The 22,857-nt window shown below is 42.9% G+C and overlaps 2 protein-coding genes across 2 annotated transcripts in view; both read right to left on the bottom strand.

The window, feature by feature from the left end:
• The window catches only part of wnk4a (WNK lysine deficient protein kinase 4a), a 28,314-nt gene extending 9,494 nt beyond the window's left edge, over positions 1-18,820 (bottom strand). Inside the window, exons 1-10 of the mRNA XM_062474385.1 lie at positions 17,885-18,820; positions 7,495-7,667; positions 7,119-7,339; positions 6,136-6,293; positions 4,008-4,096; positions 3,569-3,788; positions 2,227-2,605; positions 1,543-1,688; positions 1,305-1,381; positions 143-278 (exon numbers count right to left, since the gene is read on the bottom strand). Of these exons, the coding sequence (XP_062330369.1) occupies positions 143-278; positions 1,305-1,381; positions 1,543-1,688; positions 2,227-2,605; positions 3,569-3,788; positions 4,008-4,096; positions 6,136-6,293; positions 7,119-7,339; positions 7,495-7,667; positions 17,885-18,502 (2,217 nt within the window). The 5' untranslated portion in view covers positions 18,503-18,820. The remainder of the gene's footprint in view (positions 1-142; positions 279-1,304; positions 1,382-1,542; positions 1,689-2,226; positions 2,606-3,568; positions 3,789-4,007; positions 4,097-6,135; positions 6,294-7,118; positions 7,340-7,494; positions 7,668-17,884) is intronic.
• Positions 18,821-19,965: 1,145 nt separating this feature from the next.
• On the bottom strand, positions 19,966-22,469 carry vps25 (vacuolar protein sorting 25 homolog). The gene is made up of 6 exons (XM_062475508.1): positions 22,334-22,469; positions 21,955-22,100; positions 21,662-21,715; positions 21,416-21,504; positions 20,887-20,962; positions 19,966-20,738 (listed from the first exon to the last, which is right to left on the bottom strand). Exons 1-6 carry the CDS (start codon positions 22,378-22,380, stop codon positions 20,626-20,628), a joined length of 525 nt encoding a protein of 174 aa, XP_062331492.1. The 5' UTR covers positions 22,381-22,469; the 3' UTR covers positions 19,966-20,625.
• Between the last annotated feature and the right edge of the window lie 388 nt (positions 22,470-22,857).

The raw sequence follows: 22,857 nt of genomic DNA, 5'->3' as shown, positions 1-22,857 counted from the left end.
CCAGTCTATACACACTCATTGCCGTGCAATGCCACGGTGTTCTGAACTTAAAGGAAGGAGGTTGGTATGGAAACATCATCCCACCTGTATGGACACTAATTAGTGGGTGTAACAAATCCCTATACTGAGAGACGTGTTTTACCCCAGTGATGCGCAGTCTTGAGCGAGTCCTTCTCCTGAACAGCTTCCCTGTCGTACGCCTGACGGGCGACTTGCCGCTCTTCTCTGATAGGCCCTCGTAGCCATCACTCAAACCCGAGGTCACGTCAGAGGCGTAGCTGTGAAAATGAATAAACTGTCACAAAATCAGGGTCAAACTGTCAGGAAACAACCAATGTTGTTTGATTGGCAGGAAGAGCGCCAGGAAGAGCGCCAGTAACAGAAGGAAATGACAAACAGCTCAGGAGCTATTCCAACCCACTTACAAAAGCTTCATTATACGCCTGCTAACATTTGTGCTGAAATACATGTGAAGTCGTTGAGCAGCGATCCAAATCACCAGCTAAATAAATGGATACATAACCGCAGAAAGTAAACAGCATATCCATGTGATCAGCTCCGTTTGTCCACATGAGAATTGGCCAGATCCAAAGGTTAGGAAAGCATGCAGTATATTCATAAAAGCTCTGACTTGAGCTCTTTAAGCCTAATTTTTGGTGCCGTGGTCACATCAGCTTCTCCTTCGGGGCCAGCAAACATTTACAAGCCGTCTACCGGTTGGCAGTGTTGACTGTGTTTCCATGGTCTCCTTACCAATCTCAAAAGTAACTTTGTGTCACAGTAAATCTTGTTTTTCAGTACTAGCAGGACATAAAAAGAATAACCAGGACAACCAGAATATATAAATAAGGCAACAATGTTTCTAGTGTCCACCACCCTGTGTAAGCTCCTCTAAGGATAGCGTGTTCTGTGTTGGAGATATTTGTTGGTTACAGGATGGTTCCGATGACTGGATCCGACACACCGGCCACCAACGCCTCCCCCACAGAGAGCAAAGCCATTCCCTTCACGTGCCACTGCATGGAAAACACAGCCTCTACCACATCTGATGCTTCAGGGTCCAGAGACCGAGAACCAGAGATCCGGCAATCTGAACGTTTCAAGTAATGGCTAGTCCCTCTTGGGCCACTCAGACAAATACACAACACAAAGAGGGGAGATTGGAGTATATTTTCAACAGTACTGGTCGACAGTCGATCGGGTTTGAGAGAGCATAAACCTCATTTTTGACCCGAGAGACAACATTGTGTCTCAATTCTCGTTGGAGCCCGACAGACAGGTGGAGTAGAGCTGAAGAGAGTTACCTGTCCACTGGAGAGTTAAACCCACTAGGAGATCCAGAGTGGTTGCCTTGCTCGGTGCTACTCGACACGGCAATACTCTGAAAAGATGAAACAGGTCTCTGCATGAGTACAGCAGGTCACCGCGAGACACATCAGCGCAGTTAGACATTCATCCTCAAGGTAACCCATTTGCTGTGCTCCTCCGCTTCATGTTAACAACATCTGCAAGTCGGTTAGGCAGAACCCCCCACTGACTCACTGAAGGGAAGCGGAGGGCTGGGATGGGGTTGGTGGCTGGGTTGTGGGCGCGTGGGTTGGGAGGGCAGGAAGGCCCGCTGGGGGTGAGCCCCTCCAGGGTCTCCTGCATCCCAGAGGAGCTGAGATAGCCGTCCATCTCACAGTCAGCTGTTACAACAAAAAAGACGAGAGGCTTTAAACATGTGACTGACCCCAGACGGGCTGACTGACACACAGACACACAGAGAGCTTTCCATTGGATTAGCTCTGTGGGGCCAACGGGTGAGGAATTCAGCTTTGTGTATTTATAGAAGATTGATAGGAATTATTGGGATTTACAGTGATAGGCTCTTCATAGTCTCGCCTTGCGGTTACTAATAAACAAACATGCATTCACACCCAAACACACACACACACAAAGTGGGATCATCAGGAACTGAATTATTCAGTTTTCATGAGTTTCACATTTCACTGTTAGGCTTCTCTATATTTTCCAGTCCTAACAGAGCCATTCCTTACCAATGGTTCTTATGAAACCAGCAAACATTTCCATGCACTGCATAGCTATGTTTTAGGCGTAAGTGGAAATGTCACACACTAAGCTCTCAAGCTGACTGTAGTTTGCTTGAAGTTACCCAGAACCCTCACCCTATAAACGCAGCCATATGTTACAAACGACATTAGCGAGTTACTGTGGAAGGCTCACAGTTAACAGAAGAGCAGCTGGTGTGTCGGATGTGGAAGTGCTGGTGTTGGTCTGCTTCTGGCTCCTCCGGCTCAGCAGGGAAGCTGGCGTTGATGCCCGAGTCTATGGAAGTGTTTACGGGGGACAGGACCGGGCCTGGGGGGGGCTGCGGGGGCTGGGTGGGAATGGCGGCCGACACCCATGCTGCGTCATCGACCTTGGGAGAGGACGGGCCAACCGGCTCTTCCTCCACAGCTTCCACTTCCTCCTTCTTCTTCTTCTGCTGCTCCTCCGCTTGCCGCCGCAGCTTCTCTCGCTGGCGCTTGATGGCCGTCGCCCTGTCCCGGATGGCCTTGGCCACCAGCTTGAAGTCGGCCTCGCAGACAAAACCCAGCACAACCTGGGTCGGAGCACAAAGTCATCCAGTCAAAGCTCGGCCTAATACAAACTGGTCAGCAGAACTGCAAACAAAAACCATAGTTAATGACATCATACTTATTACTAGGTTTACTGTGGCCAATTGATACTTATGCATTGACCGACTGCAGCGTGAGGGGTAAAGGTCTGACACAGTTAGAATATGGCGTTCCAGTCTGAAACAGTTAGAACATGGTGTTCTAGTCTGACACGGTAGAACATAGCTAGGAGTTACCCACATTCTAATCATTCTCTCAACACATATTCGGCTTACTGGAAATAACCCAGACGAGATGTCCTGAGGATGATAAAAACATTTTTTTTTAAGCCAGACGAGATGTCCTGTAGATGATAAATTTGATGGTGACGAAAAGGAGGTGGGAACAGGTAGAGGAATGCAGGAGAGATCTCTCATTAAAAGTGACCTCTGATGGGGCAGTCGGGGGCAATAGAGATCTGAGAGGGCCTTGAGAGACTACAGACTATAGATTCCTGCTGGACTTTGCCGTCCCTTTTCACCACCGACAATTCAAAGTTAAGTCCTGTCACTTTGCTTCCGTTTATAGTGCTGAGCATATGCCGGTGTCCACGCTTCCAATGAAATCATAAATTCTGTTCTCTAGGGGGGGACAGAGGGGGGTCAAGACAGAGCCCCCCTCCTTCCCCCTCCACGTACAAACGCACAAACAGAAATGTTTTATGAACTTCAAGAAACATTGTCCCAATTAAATAAGTAGACAGTTTAGAGGGGCCAATGTGAAGTATGTATGCAAGCCACCCTTGCCAGCAAATAGCTAGCTTTTTGTTGGTGTAGCTGGTAAGGAGTGGCACTTGCAAGTCAGAGGTGCGGAGTTCGAGTACCAGTGAGGGGTGAGATGGGGAGGGCTGACGAGCAGGGAGACTCACCCCCCCCCCCCCCCATTACATCCACAGCACACAGGCCTACCATTTCCTGGGCCACCTCCTCCGGCACGTCCTTGTACAGCTCGAACAGGAACTCGATGGCGTTGTTGTCCTTGTACTTCCCGTGCAGCTTCTTGGTGTCGTCCATGCGCAGCCACAGCTTCAGGCCCGACTTGACCGTGTCGTCCTCCTCGGCCAGCTCCACGTGGACGCCGCTGTTCTCCTGGAAGAAGGTGTGCTCCAGCAGGTCCCGGATGGTGTACCTGGACAGCGTTTAGGGCTAAGGTTAGGAAGTCGGAACGTTTAGGAAAGGAGTTTGATGGAAGGAAGTGTGCTGTTGAGGAGATGATATCAGGATGTGTTTTTGTGAAGGAAAAGAGTTGATTGAGGGGAAATGCACTGTTCAGGAAAGGAGATGATGGAAGAAGGAAGTGTACTGTTTAGGCACTTATACTTGTTTTCATGCACAATGCCACCGATACCTTTCATCCTTATCCATCCGTATGCATCCTTCAATGATCTCTTTGAGCTCCGGAACTTTGACTTTGTAGAAGCTGTCTGGTTTCATCCCCTGGGAACAAAACATGATAGCAGATGAGCAGCTTTCACTGGAGCTGTCCTTTCAAGCCAAAATCCTGAAAGAGAAGCGTCTCGTGTCTAGTCGGCCACACATCTGAGGCTAGACAGACGGGCGTCTGATTGGAGGTGATCGCGCAGTGTGCTTTCCCATCTCCAGCACGACAGATCCATGGTCAACACTGAAACGCTCCGCCCATAACCTAAGTGTCAACGGAACCCATAACAGCCCTCCTCGGGGGTGGTGGAGTCCTGTGGCGACGGGTGACGTCTGCCGTCAGCCTGCATAGCACAGGGGCTCAGAGTCCACATCAACACAGGCGAAAGAACGCATAGGCAATGGAAAATACCAAGTCGACATTTGAAAGCACGGGTGGCTGTTTCCAAAGGAGCTGATTTGGGTCTTCGCTGTTCTCGTGTACTGTAACCCCCCTGTAACCCCCCCCCCCACCCCACCTAACCTGTCCCCTATCCTGTCGCGCTACCGCTGTTGCTGAAGTAAGAGCTGGTCACGGTGCTAATACTCTCAACACTAATGGTACATTCGTCATTGATCATTTATGGCAGTATGTACTGTGAAGGAAAATATAAACATTCACCCTATTAAGATTCTTCCGTCCAACTTTGCAGGTGAACGTAGTGTTTCAACTACGTAGTGTTTCAACAGAGTGTACTCTGTACTGCAAATCAAAACATATTTTTCTAATTGTCTTTTAATAGAAGTGCGCTCAAAAGACCTATTTACTTGCGTACGTTCTCTTGGCTTCAATATCTGTTGGTAAATATAATATCCCATTATTTCGGAGACACTTTATGAACAACAGCAGTGCCAGGTACAGGCCCAAGACAGCCTTAACTAACGAGGCCCCTTAAGCTCTAAATGGAACATTGACTTTATTGATGGCTTCTGATCTGAGACACGTATGCCAGTGTTCCCTGTGCGAGCTGGTGAGTCATCCACACCAAGACTCCCTGGTTTGGCTTTGCCCCTGTGCTTCACTCTACAGCCCCTTGGAAGCCCTCTGTTTTCTTTCTGTCTGTCTCTCCGGGGCAAAAGCAGCGGGCACTGTTTGGGGACTAGAGGGACGTCATTTCGAAAACACATAACTCTACCATCGCCTGGCCATGCCCGCAGTGGCGTCATCGCTCCTCTACAGCCCAAAGGCAGAAAACACAGGTCTCAATGTGGTGGCACCAGCCTTTTACTGGAATCGACTGGGTTGCTTCACTCTGGTCAGACTCTGGCCTGTACATTCTGTGAGGCTTACTCTAGATTTCTTATGATAAGGGTGTTCAAGGAAAAGTGATCTTATCCTGCTATCAAGTTCTTGGCTTTAAACTGAACTCTTACCACTAGATGTACAAAGGAGAGTGTCCTGTGTGGAAGGGAGAAGTCTCTTATGCCCAAGAACAGTGCATCTGTTTACAAATTTAACTGGGATTAAGTTAACTGTATACAGGAATGACCTGAAATTAGGGTGAATTTGTGAGCAATTTAGAAGGACATTTACAAAAAGTCCCCTCTTTAATCTAACTCATTTTAAAAAGCCCATTGCCTTGCCTGGAGAATGTGGGAGCCTTCCAATAGATCTCAATCTAACCATGATCTTACAGAGGATGGGCCACACGAATGACCAATCACTGAGTCAATCATCCCTTGAGATCATGTTGTGGCATGCATCTTGTAAAAAGACTGCACCTACAAAATAGTTTCCAATTTTATGCTTGAGATTTGATGTTATAGTTTCACGGACCTATCATCCTAACCACGTGAAATTGTAGTCGAAATTATGTTTTTGCTGCACCGTGTCTGATGAAAGTACACCACCGTTCCTTAGCACTAACCCTTGAAACACTTCTGTGAACCTCTAATTGACGAGATGGACTTTTAATCACATACAGGTTTCCTTCCACGTCAAACTCAAGCATCCGGACGCCTATCCAGGTGGCTCTCAGCTTCTTCCTCATTACATGACAGGAAGGAAAACACATGCTGACCATTACATGAAACCCAGGAAACGGAAGAGCACTCACACTGGTGACTTTGCGGTAGATCTGGGCTGCGTTTTGGCACTCGGAGTAGGGGTACTCCGAGGTGGCCATCTCCAGGATGCACATGCCGAAGGCGTAGACGTCCACCGCCTCATCGTACTTCTCCTCGTACATCTCCGGGGCCATGAACTCTGGCGTCCCTGTCACACAGACACAGGGAAGGGGACAGTCAGACCCACGCACACATGACACTGGGGAAAATAACTAAAGTCACACATCTAATAGCAATTCAGTGCCGTAGCATCGGTATGAATGGGGTCTTTGGTGCGCTCCGTTAGATATGGGTTGGTCTCAGTACCCATGTATGCCAGTCTGTGGAAGCCTAAAAGAAGTCAAAACTATTTTCAACCATAAAGCCATTGGTTCACCTCCATGTCTGTCTTCTACGCCCAACCTACCCAACACAAGTGACTGAGTCTCACCCCTCCGCTTTCCACTTCAGTGTTCATAATTTGATCGGATAAAGGCGGAATATGCTGGAATATGTGTATCATAATATATGTCATTTCGAATGAATGGGTTGTTATCAAGCGCTGTGGATGCCGGGTAATGACCATTCATTTGAATCAGGTGTGCTGGAGCAGGGAAACATCTAAAACATGCAGGAAAGCGGCCCTTGAGGACCAGGATTGGAGAACCCTGTCATATAGTATTAAGTCTTGTGTCCTACGGAGGTTTGCTGGCCCTGTTTCCTTGTATGCCCACACCCTTGCATTCCCGATTAGCCAGTTATGTTGACCTTTAACAATGCATCTGTCGCAAATGTTGTGTTTCTCCTTCCTGTTGTTGCACTATTCACCAGATTCCACTATGGGAGCTAGCCATGGGCAGTGGCTAGGTATCCTTCATGACACAACAAAAGTTGTTGAAACTTACTTTCCGAGCACTCATGGATTATACTAACAGGGGAACCATAACCAAATGGTCAAATCTAGATGGCAAGAGAAGGACACACAGTCACCTACCAATGACACTTTTTGCAAAGGAGGCACTTTTGAGCGTGGCCAGGCCCAGGTCCCCTATCTTGACAGAGCCGGTGGGGCCAGTGATAAAGATGTTGTCGCACTTGAGGTCCCTGTGAATGATAGGAGGGGTGCGCGTGTGCAGGAAGTGGAGGCCTTTGAGGATCTGATGACTCCAGCGCTGGAGCAGTTTCAGCTTCATCTCCTTGAACCTCTTCAGGTACCTGGAAGCAAAAGGACATGACGATGAAATGACGAAACCTGTGCGTGTTTCTCGGTATGTCAAAGTTAACCCCATCTATATGTTCAAACTGCAGATATGGTTCACGGGCAATGCAGGACGAGGGCAGCTGACTCACGCCCGACGACAACAACTCACGTTTTGAGGGTGCCCGAGGTCATGAGCTCAGTGACCAGGAGGATACACTTGTGTCCCTTCACCGTGGACTTCCAGGAGTCGTAGAAGCGGACGATGTTGGGGTGCTGCAAGCCTTTCAGCATCTCCACCTCCTCACTGAAGCGCTGCCGCTCCACTTTGGTCAGCTTGAGGGTCTGCGGGAACGAATAAACACGCCGTCAAACTGCTGCTGAAACAAATGGAAGCGTGACCAAACGCAGTGTCTGTGCAAGTGTTTCAGCAAAGAGTAATAGGGAAATGAGGTTCTCGATTTAATTTCTTTGTTTTTGTATCGTTTCTTGGCTAATAGAAGGAAACCACAGGGTCATCTCTGAGACCCAACGTTACATAAGCACATCTTTCCGTGGAGCGGAGCTGTGACTTGACACCTTCGTAAAGGAGGTTTCCGAAAGCTGTGCGAAATCGAACTACCGGTACACACAGCAATTACGTTGGGTGGACAAAGCCATTTCTGTGCTGCATGCAGCATGAATGTCTGGATTTATCCTCAGTCTCAGTAGCCTGGCGTGTTGTGGGTGGTGGGTGGAAAAGTCCCGGGAGACCTTCTAACCATGAATCCTGCATTGAGGTCTTTCTGGGGGAAAAAGCACTGTGGATATGTTGATGTTTACAACTGGCTGACCACTACTCCTTCCCCTTTCTCCTGCTTTGCCCCTAGGCCATATCCACAAGGGGCGGGGAGTGTGTGTGTGTGTGTGTCTGTGTGTGTGTGTGTGTGTGTGTGTATCGGGAGGGGGGGGGTATAATGACGGTAAGGATGATTTATGTAAAGAATTGGAGTGAGAGAGATCAATTACAAGAGAGGCTTCACCCATATGTCGTTTTGCATTACGGCTATTGAAAGTCTTTGAAAGTCAGGTCTCGATAAATAACAATGTTGCTTTTATCTGATGTGGTGCATCCACAGACCTGTGCTTCACTAGCCTTTCCCTCGAGCTACATGAGATAAAACACCGCAATAACGTACTATGGGGATCGGTACCCGGTTCTGTAAGGACCCGGTTCCAAATTTCTCAAAACCCGGAGATCAATAAAGTCTGAGCTTAACGATACCGCTATCGAGACTAGGTAGGCTAATATAATGTAACTTATGTCTCGAGAGATAAGTCATGTAATTTAAATCAAATCACTGGTGCACAAACATACATAGATTGTCTAATAGAATTACTACATTTAATTAAATGGCCTGCCAACGAGTGTTTATGTGAATACTAGCCTCTCCCGCCCCGCTGCTGATCGATCAAAACATAGTCACCGGGAGCATGTCTCTGTGGGCTGCTTAAGCATCTTGTTAAACAATAACAGAGACATAACAAAATAGGGATGAGATAAGGAAGGTTTGAGTTTGGTTAGCTGGTCATTTAGCTATATCAGGTGCCTTTTGTTGAAACGTGTTAAACTTTTAATAAAGTCTTGAACAATGACGGCTTGTCAATGTCACTTTTTGTCAACCAACCAATCACAGTGATTTATACTAGTTACTCATCCAGGTTGTGGATAGTACATCTGTAGTGGACAATTGTAGATTTAGCCAGAGCCAGGATCCATTGTGCCAATATGTGCTCCTTTTATCCAGCCTCCTCCTGAGAGCAACACGTTCCCCTTGTTTTATTTGACATCTGTTTTACTTAAGTTATTGTTATAAAAGTTGTTCAGTAATCTTGTTTACATAAAGTGTGGCGTGGGTTGTGTGGGTGCTGCTATATGTTTAACATTTGCCAAATTCATTCATTTAGATGGTGGTTAGCTCAAGCTCACCCCAGAAAAGTATCGATAGTGGTATCAATAAAGACTCGGATCGTTAAGCAGTCTCGAAAATGGTATCGATAAAAATTAACGATCCCCATCCCTATCTAACTGCGACCATAACAGATTGCTGCACAGGCTAAATAAATTAAAATAAATAACAAAAATATGTTTGTGTGTGTGTGTTAGTGAGTGTGTGTGTGTGTGTGTGTTTTGAGGCATGTCTCTAATCAGAGCCCCCTGTGAGGGCCCATCCCTCCTGATAGAGGATCTGACAGGGCTGGTTCTGAGCAGGCCGTTAGCAGCAGAGGACAGGACATGCTTCTGGCTTCTGGCATGGCTCTCACCCATGGCAGGACACCCCCATTTAACATTTACATTGTTAAATGAGAGGTTGTGTGAACGTACTGCACAGAGAACTGACCAATACAGACATGACTGGACCAGTAAAAGTGAGAATAGAATGTGAGGCTTCCAAAAGCTTTCTCCAAAGTGTGGCTGATATAAGTTAACTAAGGTTGACCATTTCAAGTCTGCATTATATAAAGTGCTACGGTTGGGTAATTCATTCAGGAATGCAATGCAGGGCTGATTAAAGAATTATTAACATAGTAGGTTGACAAATATCCAACATTACAATTGCTTTCTTGTGATACGTTTGTGTCAATTTTATCTGAGGGTGATTTAATGTATCTAACCATATACATTTAAGTTGTGGCTAATTTCTGTGATGATTTTTAAGTACATGAACGGATGGGACATTCTTAATAAACCTTTTCTACTCATCTTTACTGTAGACTGGCAAAGTCATCACTGGTAAATGATCACATGCAGCATGTTATTGAGTAATGCACAACCTTGGCCAGTGTCACTCTCGTGTAGCCTCTGGAATTTCCTTGAGAAAGATTACAGCATTGAAAGAGAATCTCCATGGTCTTGTTTGCCATTCCAGTACGTGTTTAAAAAAACCACTCATTTAACAGAGACAAACAGTTAGCAAAACACTTTGGACAAGAAATAAAAAAGTTTCAAAAGGTTTTGTCTGTTTCCTCCTTTCCTCCACTCCTGAATACAAGTAACACCAAACAAGCATATAGCACATATCCCAATTGAACGCATTGTTGCACCACTTCACTGTAAATGTGTCTGTTTTGACATGGTAGAGGACTTCATTCCTTCCTGCACATCACCCTCTCCTTTTTTTAGGCACTGGAAGGTTAGGGGATCTGCAAAGCCTATCTGAATTATATTGGGCCCGGTGCCACAGATGAGGAGTTGCATAAACAGTGTTGAGGGTAGGAGCGCTGATATTAAGTACTGCCTGTCAGCACCCCTATTATGACAACAGGGAGACGGACAAGGCGTGCCGGACTACATAACAAGCCACGTGGCTTTGCTTAGGGTGAGTTCTGTAACCCTTATACCGCCAGATCCATGTAGCAACCAGACAAAAACATTTCTGTTACACTTTTGTTATGATCCTCGAGCCATATTGTGGAAGTGGTGAAAATAGAGATATCGAGCCTGGGGTAGCAGAGAACATTATTCCCAAATCATGCACTGACCTTGTGCTTAATAAGGTTAAAACAATTCTTGATTTGTCTACCGGTCAACAATGATGTGATTACTGGGGAAAGAAGAAGGAAGAATCACCATGTCTGTGGAAAAGAGCAGAGTATGACAGTGGGTTAGTGGGGGTTAAATGTTGCTCTATTGTATATCTGAAACAGTGACGTCAAGGATGGTTGATATAACGATTTGTGTAAAAAAAAGAAAGAAAAAGAAGCAGTTTGACCTCAGGTTCCGTGCCTCTGATGCCAGTTCAGGCTGAGTTCAGATCAAGTAGTAGAAAGTCTCCAAACATACACTTAGTAAACATATGCAGCAGAACACACGCACACACAGTACAAAAACAAACATATACACTTACACACAGCATAGCATTCAGGCTCGGAGTTCAGAACTAAGGTATTAGTGTGCCCATTCCAAGAAAAACCTTGGTCACTAAACATGGTAGCGTGTAGAGGTTAGCCAGTCATCTAATAAGGAACCACCAGTGAAGCCACCCTCTCAGGCTGCTAGCATTCTGACCAACGCCTGGCGCCTATGTCATTAACTGCACCAGCAGTTTATTTTGTAATTTCACTATACCTTTGAGTTACTCAGTTATTTCATGAAAGAACATCTTAATCTTTTCTGGACAATCCTTTGGAAAGACTGCATGTGTAGAATCCTGGTTGTCCTTGGAACTGAATTGAGTTGTTTCTAAAAAAGAGAGACATGAATCAGCTCAACTCTTTCCCTGAGCCATGCCACTAGAGACACGGCTATTTCTGCTCTATCTTTTCATTCTGGAGCAACACTGATTGTACGGTGTCACGTGGATCATGTCAACATTTTATGCAAAACGCAACTGCGCAAAAAGTGGTTTCTCAAAAACGTACCTGTCATTTATCCACGCTGGTTAACTTAGACATTCTTTGTTTCACATTGCAAAGTAAAGTATACTGTGATGTAGCAACCTATTCTCTGTAAGAGTATTTCAAGACACTGATAATGCTGACCACTCTTCAGACAGCAGGTCAGACCCAAGGTTATCTCTGGCAGGACGTGAAATGACATTCTGCCTTTCATCAAGGTCCGATAGCACATACAAGTGAGGAAGTCCCACAAGTAAAATCCATCTGATTTATCCCCAGAAGACAGCAGGTTTCCATTACAAACAGTCATGCATTTTATGAGTCGACACAGTGCATGTGTTGTGTTGCAGCACTCAGAACAGGTATCAATGTTCAAGTAAAGTTGGAACTGGCTTGTTTTCTCAAAGTTTGAGAGAATAGGGGAGATAAAAAAGCACAAAACAGAGGTTTTAAGATGCTGAGAATACCTACAGCCAGCAGAGGCTTCATTCAAAAAGAATTGGTTGCGGTTCAGAAATAAATGTTGTGTGCTCCAAATCAAACTTAATTAACCAAAACTTAAATATAACATTAATTCATTAAGTGCATTTCAGGCTCAAAAAGTGAGTTTCGTCTCCAGCCTTCCTGTACTGAGGAGTGCTACTCAAAGTTCTGAAATCTGACATGAGTCAATACTTGGCCAAACGGGAGGAAAATTCAAGCAAATAAACTATTTTACAACCCTAATATCCATTGTGTGCGACTTATGGTTGCTAAAATATTTCCACTTGCCTGAATAACACATTTAATGAAGCAAATGTGTCGCAAACAAGTAGTGTGTCAGTAATATGTAATGTGTTATAGTATAAGGTGTACAGCACGCTGCCAAGGAACACTTAACACGTTGTCATGTTTCTTTGGCGGTAATGTGAGTTTTAAAGGACTCTACAGGCCTGTACTGGCCAAGTACACTTACACACAGGTTCTTTTTTCAAATGCAGTTTATTTCTGTCCATACTGTATTATGGAGAATAATTCTTACTAACATTATGTAATACACCCATATTCCTCAGATTGTGATCATTTGATTATCATGTGATCATCATTATGCATTCATTTAAAAAACATGCTTCAACAGCCTTTTAGTCAGACCCCAAAGTAATAGTTCTTTAGAATTTCCAAAGAGCAATGCAAACAGAAGCCTTCCTGTGCATCTGGTAATAAGAACCAATTAGAATGTCCAACTGTCTTCCTGGAAATCAATGTCTTATCTCCAGCTCACTACTGATTCAGACAAACATGTCTCGGGAGCTACAATATGCACTACTCAACAACAATCTTCAAGGTATTTGTCAATGTCCCTCTAATCTTCTGCACTACACTGGCTGCCTGTGCCATTTCGGCCTGGTTTAAAATTATACTCTTGACTTTTCAAGCAGTGCATGATCAGATCCTTTCGACGAGGCACACGCCATTTCAGAACCAGAGCGGTGCTCTGTTGTCAGGGAGTTGGTGTAAACAACCTGAGAGTGGAGCATTCTCTGGTCATGCTCCCCTGTTGAAGAACTAATGGTTCTGTCCGGCGAGAGGAACCAACCGAAAAACTGTTGTACAACTTTGTACACCTAAGACGTTTAAATGTCTTTCGAAAAACAACAAAAAACAGTATACTGTATATATATATTTGTTAACACTGTTAAGCAACACATACACATTATATTAAGATGTCAAGTCATATCTGGGACAAACGTAATGTCAGACACACCAAAGAGCAATACATGGATAGATTTACATGGCTACTTAAAGCCTATTTACAGTCCCAACACCTTCAATTTGCTTCCCCTCCATCCAGAACCAAGGGTTAACTAACAGCCTTGTGTTATGCCTTACTCTGTTCTGGCCGTGTGGCCTCAACATCAAGGATCATTGGGTTTGTTAAGGAAGTGATACCTCCAAAATGACCAATCAGTTCTGCCAAAAGACACATTGTAAATTAATTCTAATTCCAAATTGATTTGTACAGGCATGACCAATGGAAGAATGGACACAGGATTAGATTTATTAGATAACATAACTTGCAAAGTGATTGTTTAAAAATGAATAAAATAACAAAACCTTGCTTTCCAGAGCTCTCAAGCATGAACTAAGACACATTTGAAAATTAGCAGTATTAATCACTCAATAAAATGTAAGTGACTGAAAGACACTATTCTAATACAATTATAGGCTGGAAGCCAATGGAGTCCTGGCATGTTTAGTAAAACCTCTCACAAAACATTTTTATACAGTTTCCTGTAATGGAAGTGAGTCTTGGGACATATCTATGCCAATGGAACAGTGTGTAAAGTATGATACTGTAGCTCAATACTTGCAACTGGCAGATGGAGATTGCTGTTATTTCCATTAATTAATGCATCCTGCTCTGTGTGGTTGTGCTGGCATGAATGAGGCTCTATCTTCAAGGGAGAAGCATTACACCAACATGTGGGATTAGATCAGTAAGTTCACAGCATGGTTTCTCCATTTTCTTGTTCTATTAAACAGAACTGGAAAACTTAGCATTCAAGACTACATAATGAATCATTCAAAAATGCTTTAATGGGATATGAGCTATTATTTACTTTTCACAGTTGTATAATTAAAAAATGTATACCATGAGAAGAGGGGGTTTTCCAATTAGCAGTAGCAATGAAACAGCAAATAATTGTTCAATCGAATAAATTGAAAAAATATATATATATAAATCAACAGCATATATCTTCATGGCTAAATGCTAAAAAAATATATTGCCCAAAAAGTCTGAGTCAGTAAATATTCTACTATATAGCAAGTGAGCATGTCGGCTCATGCACCCTACCCTCTCAACCGCTTAACCCTTGTGCTGCCTTCGGGTCACATGACCCAAAGGTTCATAACGAACCACCGTTGTGTTTACCCAATTTTACCCAATACAAAAACAAATAAAAATAATTTTCTTTTAACCATTGCAATGTGGGGGGTCTGAGACAGCCCAACAGTTAAAAGAAAATGCTTCACTTTGTTTTTGTAGGAGGTAAATTTGTCGCAATACGACGGTGGGTCACAATGACTGATGGGTCAGAATGACCCGAAGATAACACAAGGGTTAAAAGGAACAAATAACAAACAAGGTGGCCCCACATTATCATGACATGCTGAAATCTGCTGTGTGGCCTATCACTGAGAGCCCCTACACTTTCCCCTGAGAGGGAATGCATCCATGAGGCTGTGGCTGATAAGCTTGGTCCAGCAGGAGTGTGGGCTTTCAGAAGAAAACCAGTGTGGATGTTGGCAGCACAGAAACCACTATGAGAACTGTATCTTGTGTTTGGACACTGAGGTTAGTTAAAGAATATGGGATTTTGGTGCCGACTTTAGACTGATATCTTGGTTTAAACTATGTCTAATGTTGAAAAGGCTTTAGGAAACTGACCTCTTTGGGCCCCTCCCCAACAATGTATTTGAACCCTTCACTATTGAGTCCAGCACAGGTGACGTAAGCCCTTCTCCTCATTGCTCAACACACTCATTTGTTTCAATTGAAATAAAAACAATTTAATGGTACACACATCCATGTTAACACACACAAGTCTATTTGCAATCAAGTATTAATTAAAACCCACTTAAAAAAAAAAGATTCAGAACTGCCTGTGTTTCTAAAGCATAACAAATGAGCTGGTGTGCTGGTTCCAGATAAAGGTGCAACAGGAGAGCACTGCTGTTACCATTATCAATTTATAATGAAGGTGGGGTGGAACTCCACAATAAAAAAAATACTTCAACAGTGTGTTATTCAAGCCCATGTTTTAAAAAAGAAAATTGCATCTGAATAACTGTTATTATTATTATTAAAAGGCACACCACAGTTAAAAAAAATGCCAAAGTTATATAACTTCTTTGAAGCACTTCAACTTCTTTGTTATTACTGTCAACAAAATGAAAAATGTACAATATATTTAGCTATAGAGTATTTTGTATAGCTATAACTGTATAGCATCCAAACTGACTCTTTGTAACTTATGTTGCAACACACTGGTTAACCATTTCCTGAAGCAATGAAAGGGGATCATACCGGAAGTCCTTCATTATTAACAACACAGACAATTCCTCACATACTCACTTCACTATAGCATAATCTAGTCTACTTGTAGCGGAAAGCTGTATCCCTCCCCCTCCCCCCAATGCAATTTCCTCCAACAGAACAGTGTTTCCAAACACAAACCTTTGACATTTTGTTCTGTAGGCAATTGGTGTTTGTCAGTATAACCTCATAGATTACACTTTCACGTTTCGTATTTATGCTCTAGATGAAATGTGGTCTTTATTTGTGAGTTAAAGAACAAGGCCATGGCCTGAAACAAGGTGCAGGCTTGGTCGCAATGCAACACGGGAAGTCCACAACAGTGCCATTAGAACACAACCGACCTTCCTGGCTAGTGCCACGTTAAAGACGTTTTGGAAATAGCCTCGCAAGATCTAGTCTGGCTGACCAGCTGCCATTTGAATCCTCCTCACGTTCTGTGCAATGGTTCTTAACAGCCTCCAGATTACAGCTCAGGTCCTATAATACATAGTTAATTGGATTTAGGATTCTCTATGTGGATTTCTAATGATGCTGCATCAAGGGATTTTTGTTGCCTATTATCGGCTTCGTACTATTAAGCTACGAGGAGCTACATTTGCAAAAAAGAACAGAAAAAGATAGTTACTGATGAACTGCAGCAAGATAAAAACCTGACAGTGTTTAACATCAGCCTGACTGAGTCTGAGGTCAGTAACCACATCAACCACTTTTTAAGCTCATTAAAGGGCGATTAAAAGACTTAAAGCCCATGAAACCAGTGACAGAAAGCCAAGGAGGGGTAACAGCACTCTGGCCTTCTAACCTAGATATAGGCCTGTTGGTACTTAAGCAGTGGGCTGTAATGACCGGGGTTAGTACAGTGGTCAATGTGACATCAGGGTCTCTCAGAGACCCTGATGTTTCTGTGTCCCCCGACGGGACACAGAAACGTGGATCGACAGCTGTAGGCCAGTGTCACACCTGCTGCTAGAGCTTGGGGGTAGATTCACTTCTCCCAGGTAATCCTTTCTCTTTTGCTGGGGTTCTCAGAAAGCCACACAGGCACTGCTCAGATCTGAGGATGATCTTTCATTGTGTGGTGCGACACAGAGGATGGCTGCTACCCTGGCTGGTTAACAACAGCTAGATCAGAGGAGAATAAAATGTTAAAATATTATTGTCCAAAAAGGTGGAAATGTTCATTAGGCAGCCATAGCAATAGTTTAAGGCTTCTGCAAGTCATCGTTGCAGGCACTGCCCACGGGACGGGGTGCCAAAGAGAATCCACTGTCCTCTCAGTTTTAATCCCAGAGTTTCCAGTGACACCTATGGCATGTGTGTAGCTACTCCAATGTGACATCATACAAGTTCACGTAAGTGCTCACTAAGTCCCTCAAAGACGATGGTCCTAGACCTTTATACTGTATAATTCTTGCATATCATTTAGTACAGTTTAGTTTAGTTAACTCAACTTCAAATTGAGTAAACATCCATTGGAGGAGTTGCCTTTAATTTATTGGTTAACAGTAACAACCACTGGTTGAAAGTGAAAGAGTATAGGGCACACAGACTCTTGGTCACAAGATGACCCCACACACTGGGCCTGACACAATCCATGTCAAGGTAAAACAAAAAGTAAGGACAGACAAATTCACAAGAGTGTGACTAAACCCAGAGGTGGATAGGTATAGGTGTAAGTTTAATCAGGCTTAGAAATTCAAACACACTGAATAAGCCTTCTCTTGACTGACGGTTTTGTACTTGACTGCCATTGAGAACAAGCCACAGCTGTTGAGATACTATGGTTATCGAGAATCAAAGGATCAAACTCACAATAATCCACATGCAGAGGTATCCACTTTTAGGCAGTCAACACACATATTGCTATCAGAAGTAACCTTAGAACCACTTCCAAAAGATAACAATGGTCTATGATCCTGGATATTTATAGAGGATCAACAGTAAAAACATTGCATACATCTGTTTGATTTGTTTGACCTTTCCCTACTCAACATTTGATCTGAGAAAATTAAGTGTGCGAGGAGGACATACGGTTTTAAGTACAGTACGATAGGCCTATTTGTGTGAGAATAAATACAAGCTGACTGAAAGGCAACGAACTCACCTGTAGCTCGCACCATGCCACCTCAACGGTCGTTTCTGTATCCAGTCCTTTATAAACAGTCTTGAACGACCCTCTCCCAATCTCGATGTTGAATTTCAGATATCTTCCATCAGGGGAAGTTGCCACAGCTTTCGTCTCAATGTCCTCTTTCTCCTCCTGTTCCCATTTGCTTTCAAATGGAATGCGTGACAACACTTTGTGCTGCTTAGTTTGAACCTGTTCATTTTCGGAGTCCGAGCTGGCATCCTGTGTGTTTGGGACAGTGCCCCACTTCTGTGTTGGAGAAGCTGGTTCTGCGTCTTGGGTGCATGGGGACGTGTTGGTGCTTGAGCCAGGGCTTGAGACGGGAGATGGAGACGACGGAGAGTAGGTTTTCTCCTCCTCAACAGATAAACTCAAAATATTCTCAGCGGACCACGATAAAGCCTTTGAAATTGTTCCACTGTAAAGCTGTGTGTCAATACCCATATTAATCTTATGAAGTCCATAGGAGTTTCTTCTTGCACTCAAGGTATTGGTTCGCAACATAGATGGAACATGAGGAGATAAGCAGTCATCGTCCATAGGAAGACCTGGAAAGCCGCGTCCAGCTATTTCCACTTCTGCGTTTGACATCATGTAGTCTGTTTAATCTTGGATTGGAAAACTAAAATGGATTAAAACGCTTTCACAACTTTGATTGCCATGCTTTGACATGCCTCGTAGCTGTTGTTTTCAAAAGGAACTGGCATGAATAGGTGTACAAATTGCATTATTAAATACAACTTTAAAAAATAGCACTTTATGCCACAAACGCAAATGTACAGAAAGTAGCCTTTTTCAGCGTTTACCTCAAAAAGTGTTCCAAAAAAGCATAGTGCTGCTGCAGTAGTACTTGTGCACGTTCCTCGAGCTAGGTGGTCAGTATGAAAGTCGCCAGCGATAGCCTCTAGTGGGCAGAAGCAAATAGTCCATAATAGACTGCATTCTGTGGGTGCGCTCATTTACTGCGTGCTTCTAACTCCGCCCCACACTCCCTACTGTAGGTTACAACTGATTTGAAAATAATTAGATTGTTTTAACTACGTTTTTCCATGCCTGATCTGCTGTAGTCTGAAATGATAGAGTAGAAAAGAAGTAACAGAACATTTCCCTTCTAAGGATTGATTGCCCATCGACACTTAACATAGTGTAGATAGGTAGGTACTTAGTGTTCTTTAGCAGCCATAATAATGTGCGTAACCAATGAAACACAACTGTGGAAATAATCCATCAGGGAAGATAATGTCACAGGGACACAACACAATTTCCCATAAAAACATAAACTGGATATTTCCCATGTTCTATCATTGTTCAGTCCGGCACAATCTGAAATTGATGTATTGGCAAAAACAAGTGAAATGCCAGTATTTTTATGAAAATTCTACATTTGTGTTCATGTTTTGTAATATATTAGTCCTTATGCAATGCTGTAATTGAAGAGGGCAGTGCCTGCTCTAGGTACGTAGCGTTAGACATTCTTGTGCAGAGGTCAAGGCAGCAAAGTGGGGACCTCTAGAGGGCACTTTTCTGCCACAAACTGACGCAGAATGCTTGTTATCTCCAAGGCCACAGTCAGCCCCACCTGTCACCGAGACATACTCACTGCCAGTTATCAGCTGGCTGCACTAGCCCTGCAAAGACGTGCCACATGTTTAGTGTGTAAACTATCAGCTCATCGTACCACATGATTAGTTAGTAAACTAGCAGCTCATTATCCAGGTTTGCGTATGAACCTCATTCGCCCAGCTGCTGTAACTAGGTCACACACCATTATCCCAAATAGCATGCCTGGGGATTCTAAGAAAAGAGGCACTACTAATACTGCTACTGCATCTCTCTCCTACTGTCTTCCCATCGCCCATCATACATCGATTGAACTGTCTGAACAGAACTGAGGCATTTACACAAGACTGCAATGTGTCCAATGGACCACAACTACATTATGTTGGTAAACAAGCATACAACTGAATACGGAATAACACAATTGGGAGTCCATTTTTTCCAAATGGACTCAAACTGCATAAAGGCTGTTCAAGTACTCAAAAGGAAAAGACAAAATAGGTAGCAAATTTCTCTCCCTGTTTATTCTTTTTTCACTGGTAAAAAAAGGAGGTTGAATACAGAGAGACAGAATGACAGGAGTGTCACAGGTACTGTAAGAAGAGGTCCACCACCACAATTACAGTTGAACTAAACCATGATTTCTCTTTAAGAAGCATTTCAAACCCACACAGTGTCTCTAGGATGTCATTTCTGAGGTTTTCTTTGGGATTTCAAGTGGTAAAGAGGAACACCCATACAGCAGAGAGGTATGCACACTACATGTTATCAGGTGGACTTGTTAATTCAGAGAAAACAAAAGAATAAAACATAGTCATATGTACAAAACAGAAAGTGTATCAAGTCAAAGTTAAGGATTGAGGGAGAGGTATTTTTTCTCAAAGAAAACCTAGAAAGAATGGATGTGAATCCCTTGAATGATGGGCATCAGATGCCTAAAGCAAACTTTTACTTATTAAGTATAAGATGGAATTGGTTCCCTTCTAATAACAAAAGGCTCAACATTCGGGTAAACCAAACAAGGCAACTTTCTAACCAGACAATGACTATAACCAAACACTGGATGCTGAGGTTCCAGAGACAAACTGAAACAGCACACATGTACAGCCTATTATAATAAGTTTTCCAAGCTTAAGCCAACATTTCACTCCATTAGTCTCTCAGAAGAACTTGACTCCCTTCCCGTCATCTATAGTGATGATCTCTGCCTTGCCGTCTGTCTGCAGGGCCTGCAGTGACCGCAGAAGCATCCACTCTTCTAGACCATGGAACTCTGATGACGATAATGACATGTATTTAGAAAGAAGTATGTGCAAATGCCTTTGTTTTTTGATACTCCAAACACAAGCCAGCTGGTGCCTGTCCTATACCTTTCTGTTTGTTTACCATACACATCCACACAATGTTCGATGTTTCCATACCTTCGCTTTCCGTATCCTCGCCGTTGCACAGCTCGTAGAGTGTAAACACTGAGTTGACCATACCGCTTTTAGAGACCTGGTCAAATGTAAAGAGAGGATGAAAGGTTCTCGTTGTGTCATCAATGTTTTAACAGAGGAACCGATGCTACAGAGAAGTACACTTTAATTACAAGAATTATACTTAAACTACATTCCAATTTACTGTTTCTAACAACTAGAGCATTGTTTTCTTTGTAATTGTAAAAAACAAACTAACATATATACTGTTTATGTATACATATTTATGAATACTGTGAATATTTGATCTCTTTAAATATACTGGACTGTATATCTATACTGTACTATTTTCACAATTAGGATGAAAACATTATATATCTTGCTGAGCTAAATCAACCACATTGATAGACAAAATGAGTAAACGCATGTTTATAACTAGTTGTCACTAATCGTGTATATGAAGAAACTGCAGTACAGAAAAAAGTTGAAAAGCCTTCAGTATTCAAAGTAGGGAGATATACAGTACACTCACCCACTGGTATATCAGCTTGCCCCATTCCTCTGGTCGCCTCCACATGACCAGACATCGTGTCTTATTCTTGTCCAACCATTCCAGGTTGCCTTTAGATACAAGTTCAACATAATGGCAATGTTGTTGTGAAGACAATCACAACTATATATATTTTAATTGCATGTATTACATGTATATTTATACACATACTAAAAAATGCTGGCAAAACCTGCGCCTGACAAAAAATGTTTTAATAAGTCTTGTTACCTTTTTTTCTCAATTCCTCAAATATAACTTGAATGGCTTCCGTTGACAGTTTTCCTAAATACCCAGTTAAGGTATAATGCTGATAGAAATATACACACTGTCCATAATTTCCACTTTATTTATGGTCTAAATTAAGTTTAATGCATAGTAACTTGCCTGACAAAGAAGTACGACTGAGTTTGACTACTTGATGATAGCTTCCGTTGTACAAAGACTCTGGAAAGCTAAGAAAGCCTTATTAAAAAGAATGTATTATTAAAATATTGAACATTCAGGTATAGCAATAAGGATACTTTCTATTTTCTTGTTGTTGAACACAGGGCTCTCCTGGGCTTCCATGACGTCCAATGTATAGACCTTGTGATGACGGCAATAGGACAGTGCAAGGGAACACCATGCCGCAAGTTGTTTCTGTCTTGTGTCAACATTGGGCTGTAACCTGTCAACACACAGTAATATGGAACTTTGGAAATATTCAAAGTTTATTAGCAAGAGGTAGCTAAGCAGTTACCTATAGCTACAGACATCAATTTCCCTAGCGGGACAGTTGGCTAGCTAGCAATCAAACCAGCTTGTAAGTAGATTGTTCTAAACTATTTCAGCACACTGTATGAAAACGTTAAGTACTCTAAGTACAATAGCATTTGTAGATGTGAAAAAGCCATGACTTACGTAAAAAACGGTGGGAAATTATATTGCCAGGGCCACTCAAAACTCATTGCAAAATGTTGACAGCTGACGGTTTCCGGAAGTACAACATCCAAATAGTTCCCCCAATCCTATGCTCTCTGAAAGTGTCCACTTTCGACGCAAATGAAAGACAAGAGCTGCCCTATAAACGTATTATTTTCCTGTAAAAAAAATATGATTACTGTCCATTTCAGATGGGAATACATTTAGGATCTAGTCTGATGTCTTACAGAGTGGAATGAGCAACGTGTGTGTTTGTTGGCGAAGATCGAGGCAAGAATTGTCCCTGTCAGTGTTTTTAAATAAGTCTAATTGAATTTACTGTAACAAGTTAAATTAATGCCTTTGTAATTATCTAGGTTTAGGAGTCAAACACTGGGATTATGACAACATGTTTGTTCAATGTATTTTCAATGACAATTTCAATTTATCTAATAATAAAAAATGCCAGCTATGATTAAATGTTAAGCTTGAATGGATGTAGTTTGCCTAAATTGTCGCATTGG

This window comes from Osmerus eperlanus, chromosome 12 (genome assembly GCF_963692335.1).
Source record: "Osmerus eperlanus chromosome 12, fOsmEpe2.1, whole genome shotgun sequence".
Lineage (NCBI taxonomy): Eukaryota > Metazoa > Chordata > Actinopteri > Osmeriformes > Osmeridae > Osmerus > Osmerus eperlanus.
This window is presented reverse-complemented; position numbering and strand designations above follow the sequence as displayed.

What these genes read in the sequence shown, in the direction of transcription:
- vps25 (XM_062475508.1), bottom strand. Translation starts at nt 22,380, where the DNA reads ATGAGTTTTGAGTGGCCCTGGCAATATAATTTCCCACCGTTTTTTAC. An exon ending in TGAGGAATTGAGAAAAAAAG is followed by an intron (nt 21,505 to 21,661) that starts GTAACAAGACTT and finishes TTGTATCTAAAG; the next exon opens with GCAACCTGGAATGGTTGGAC. An exon ending in CGAGGATACGGAAAGCGAAG is followed by an intron (nt 20,739 to 20,886) that starts GTATGGAAACAT and finishes TATCGTCATCAG; the next exon opens with AGTTCCATGGTCTAGAAGAG.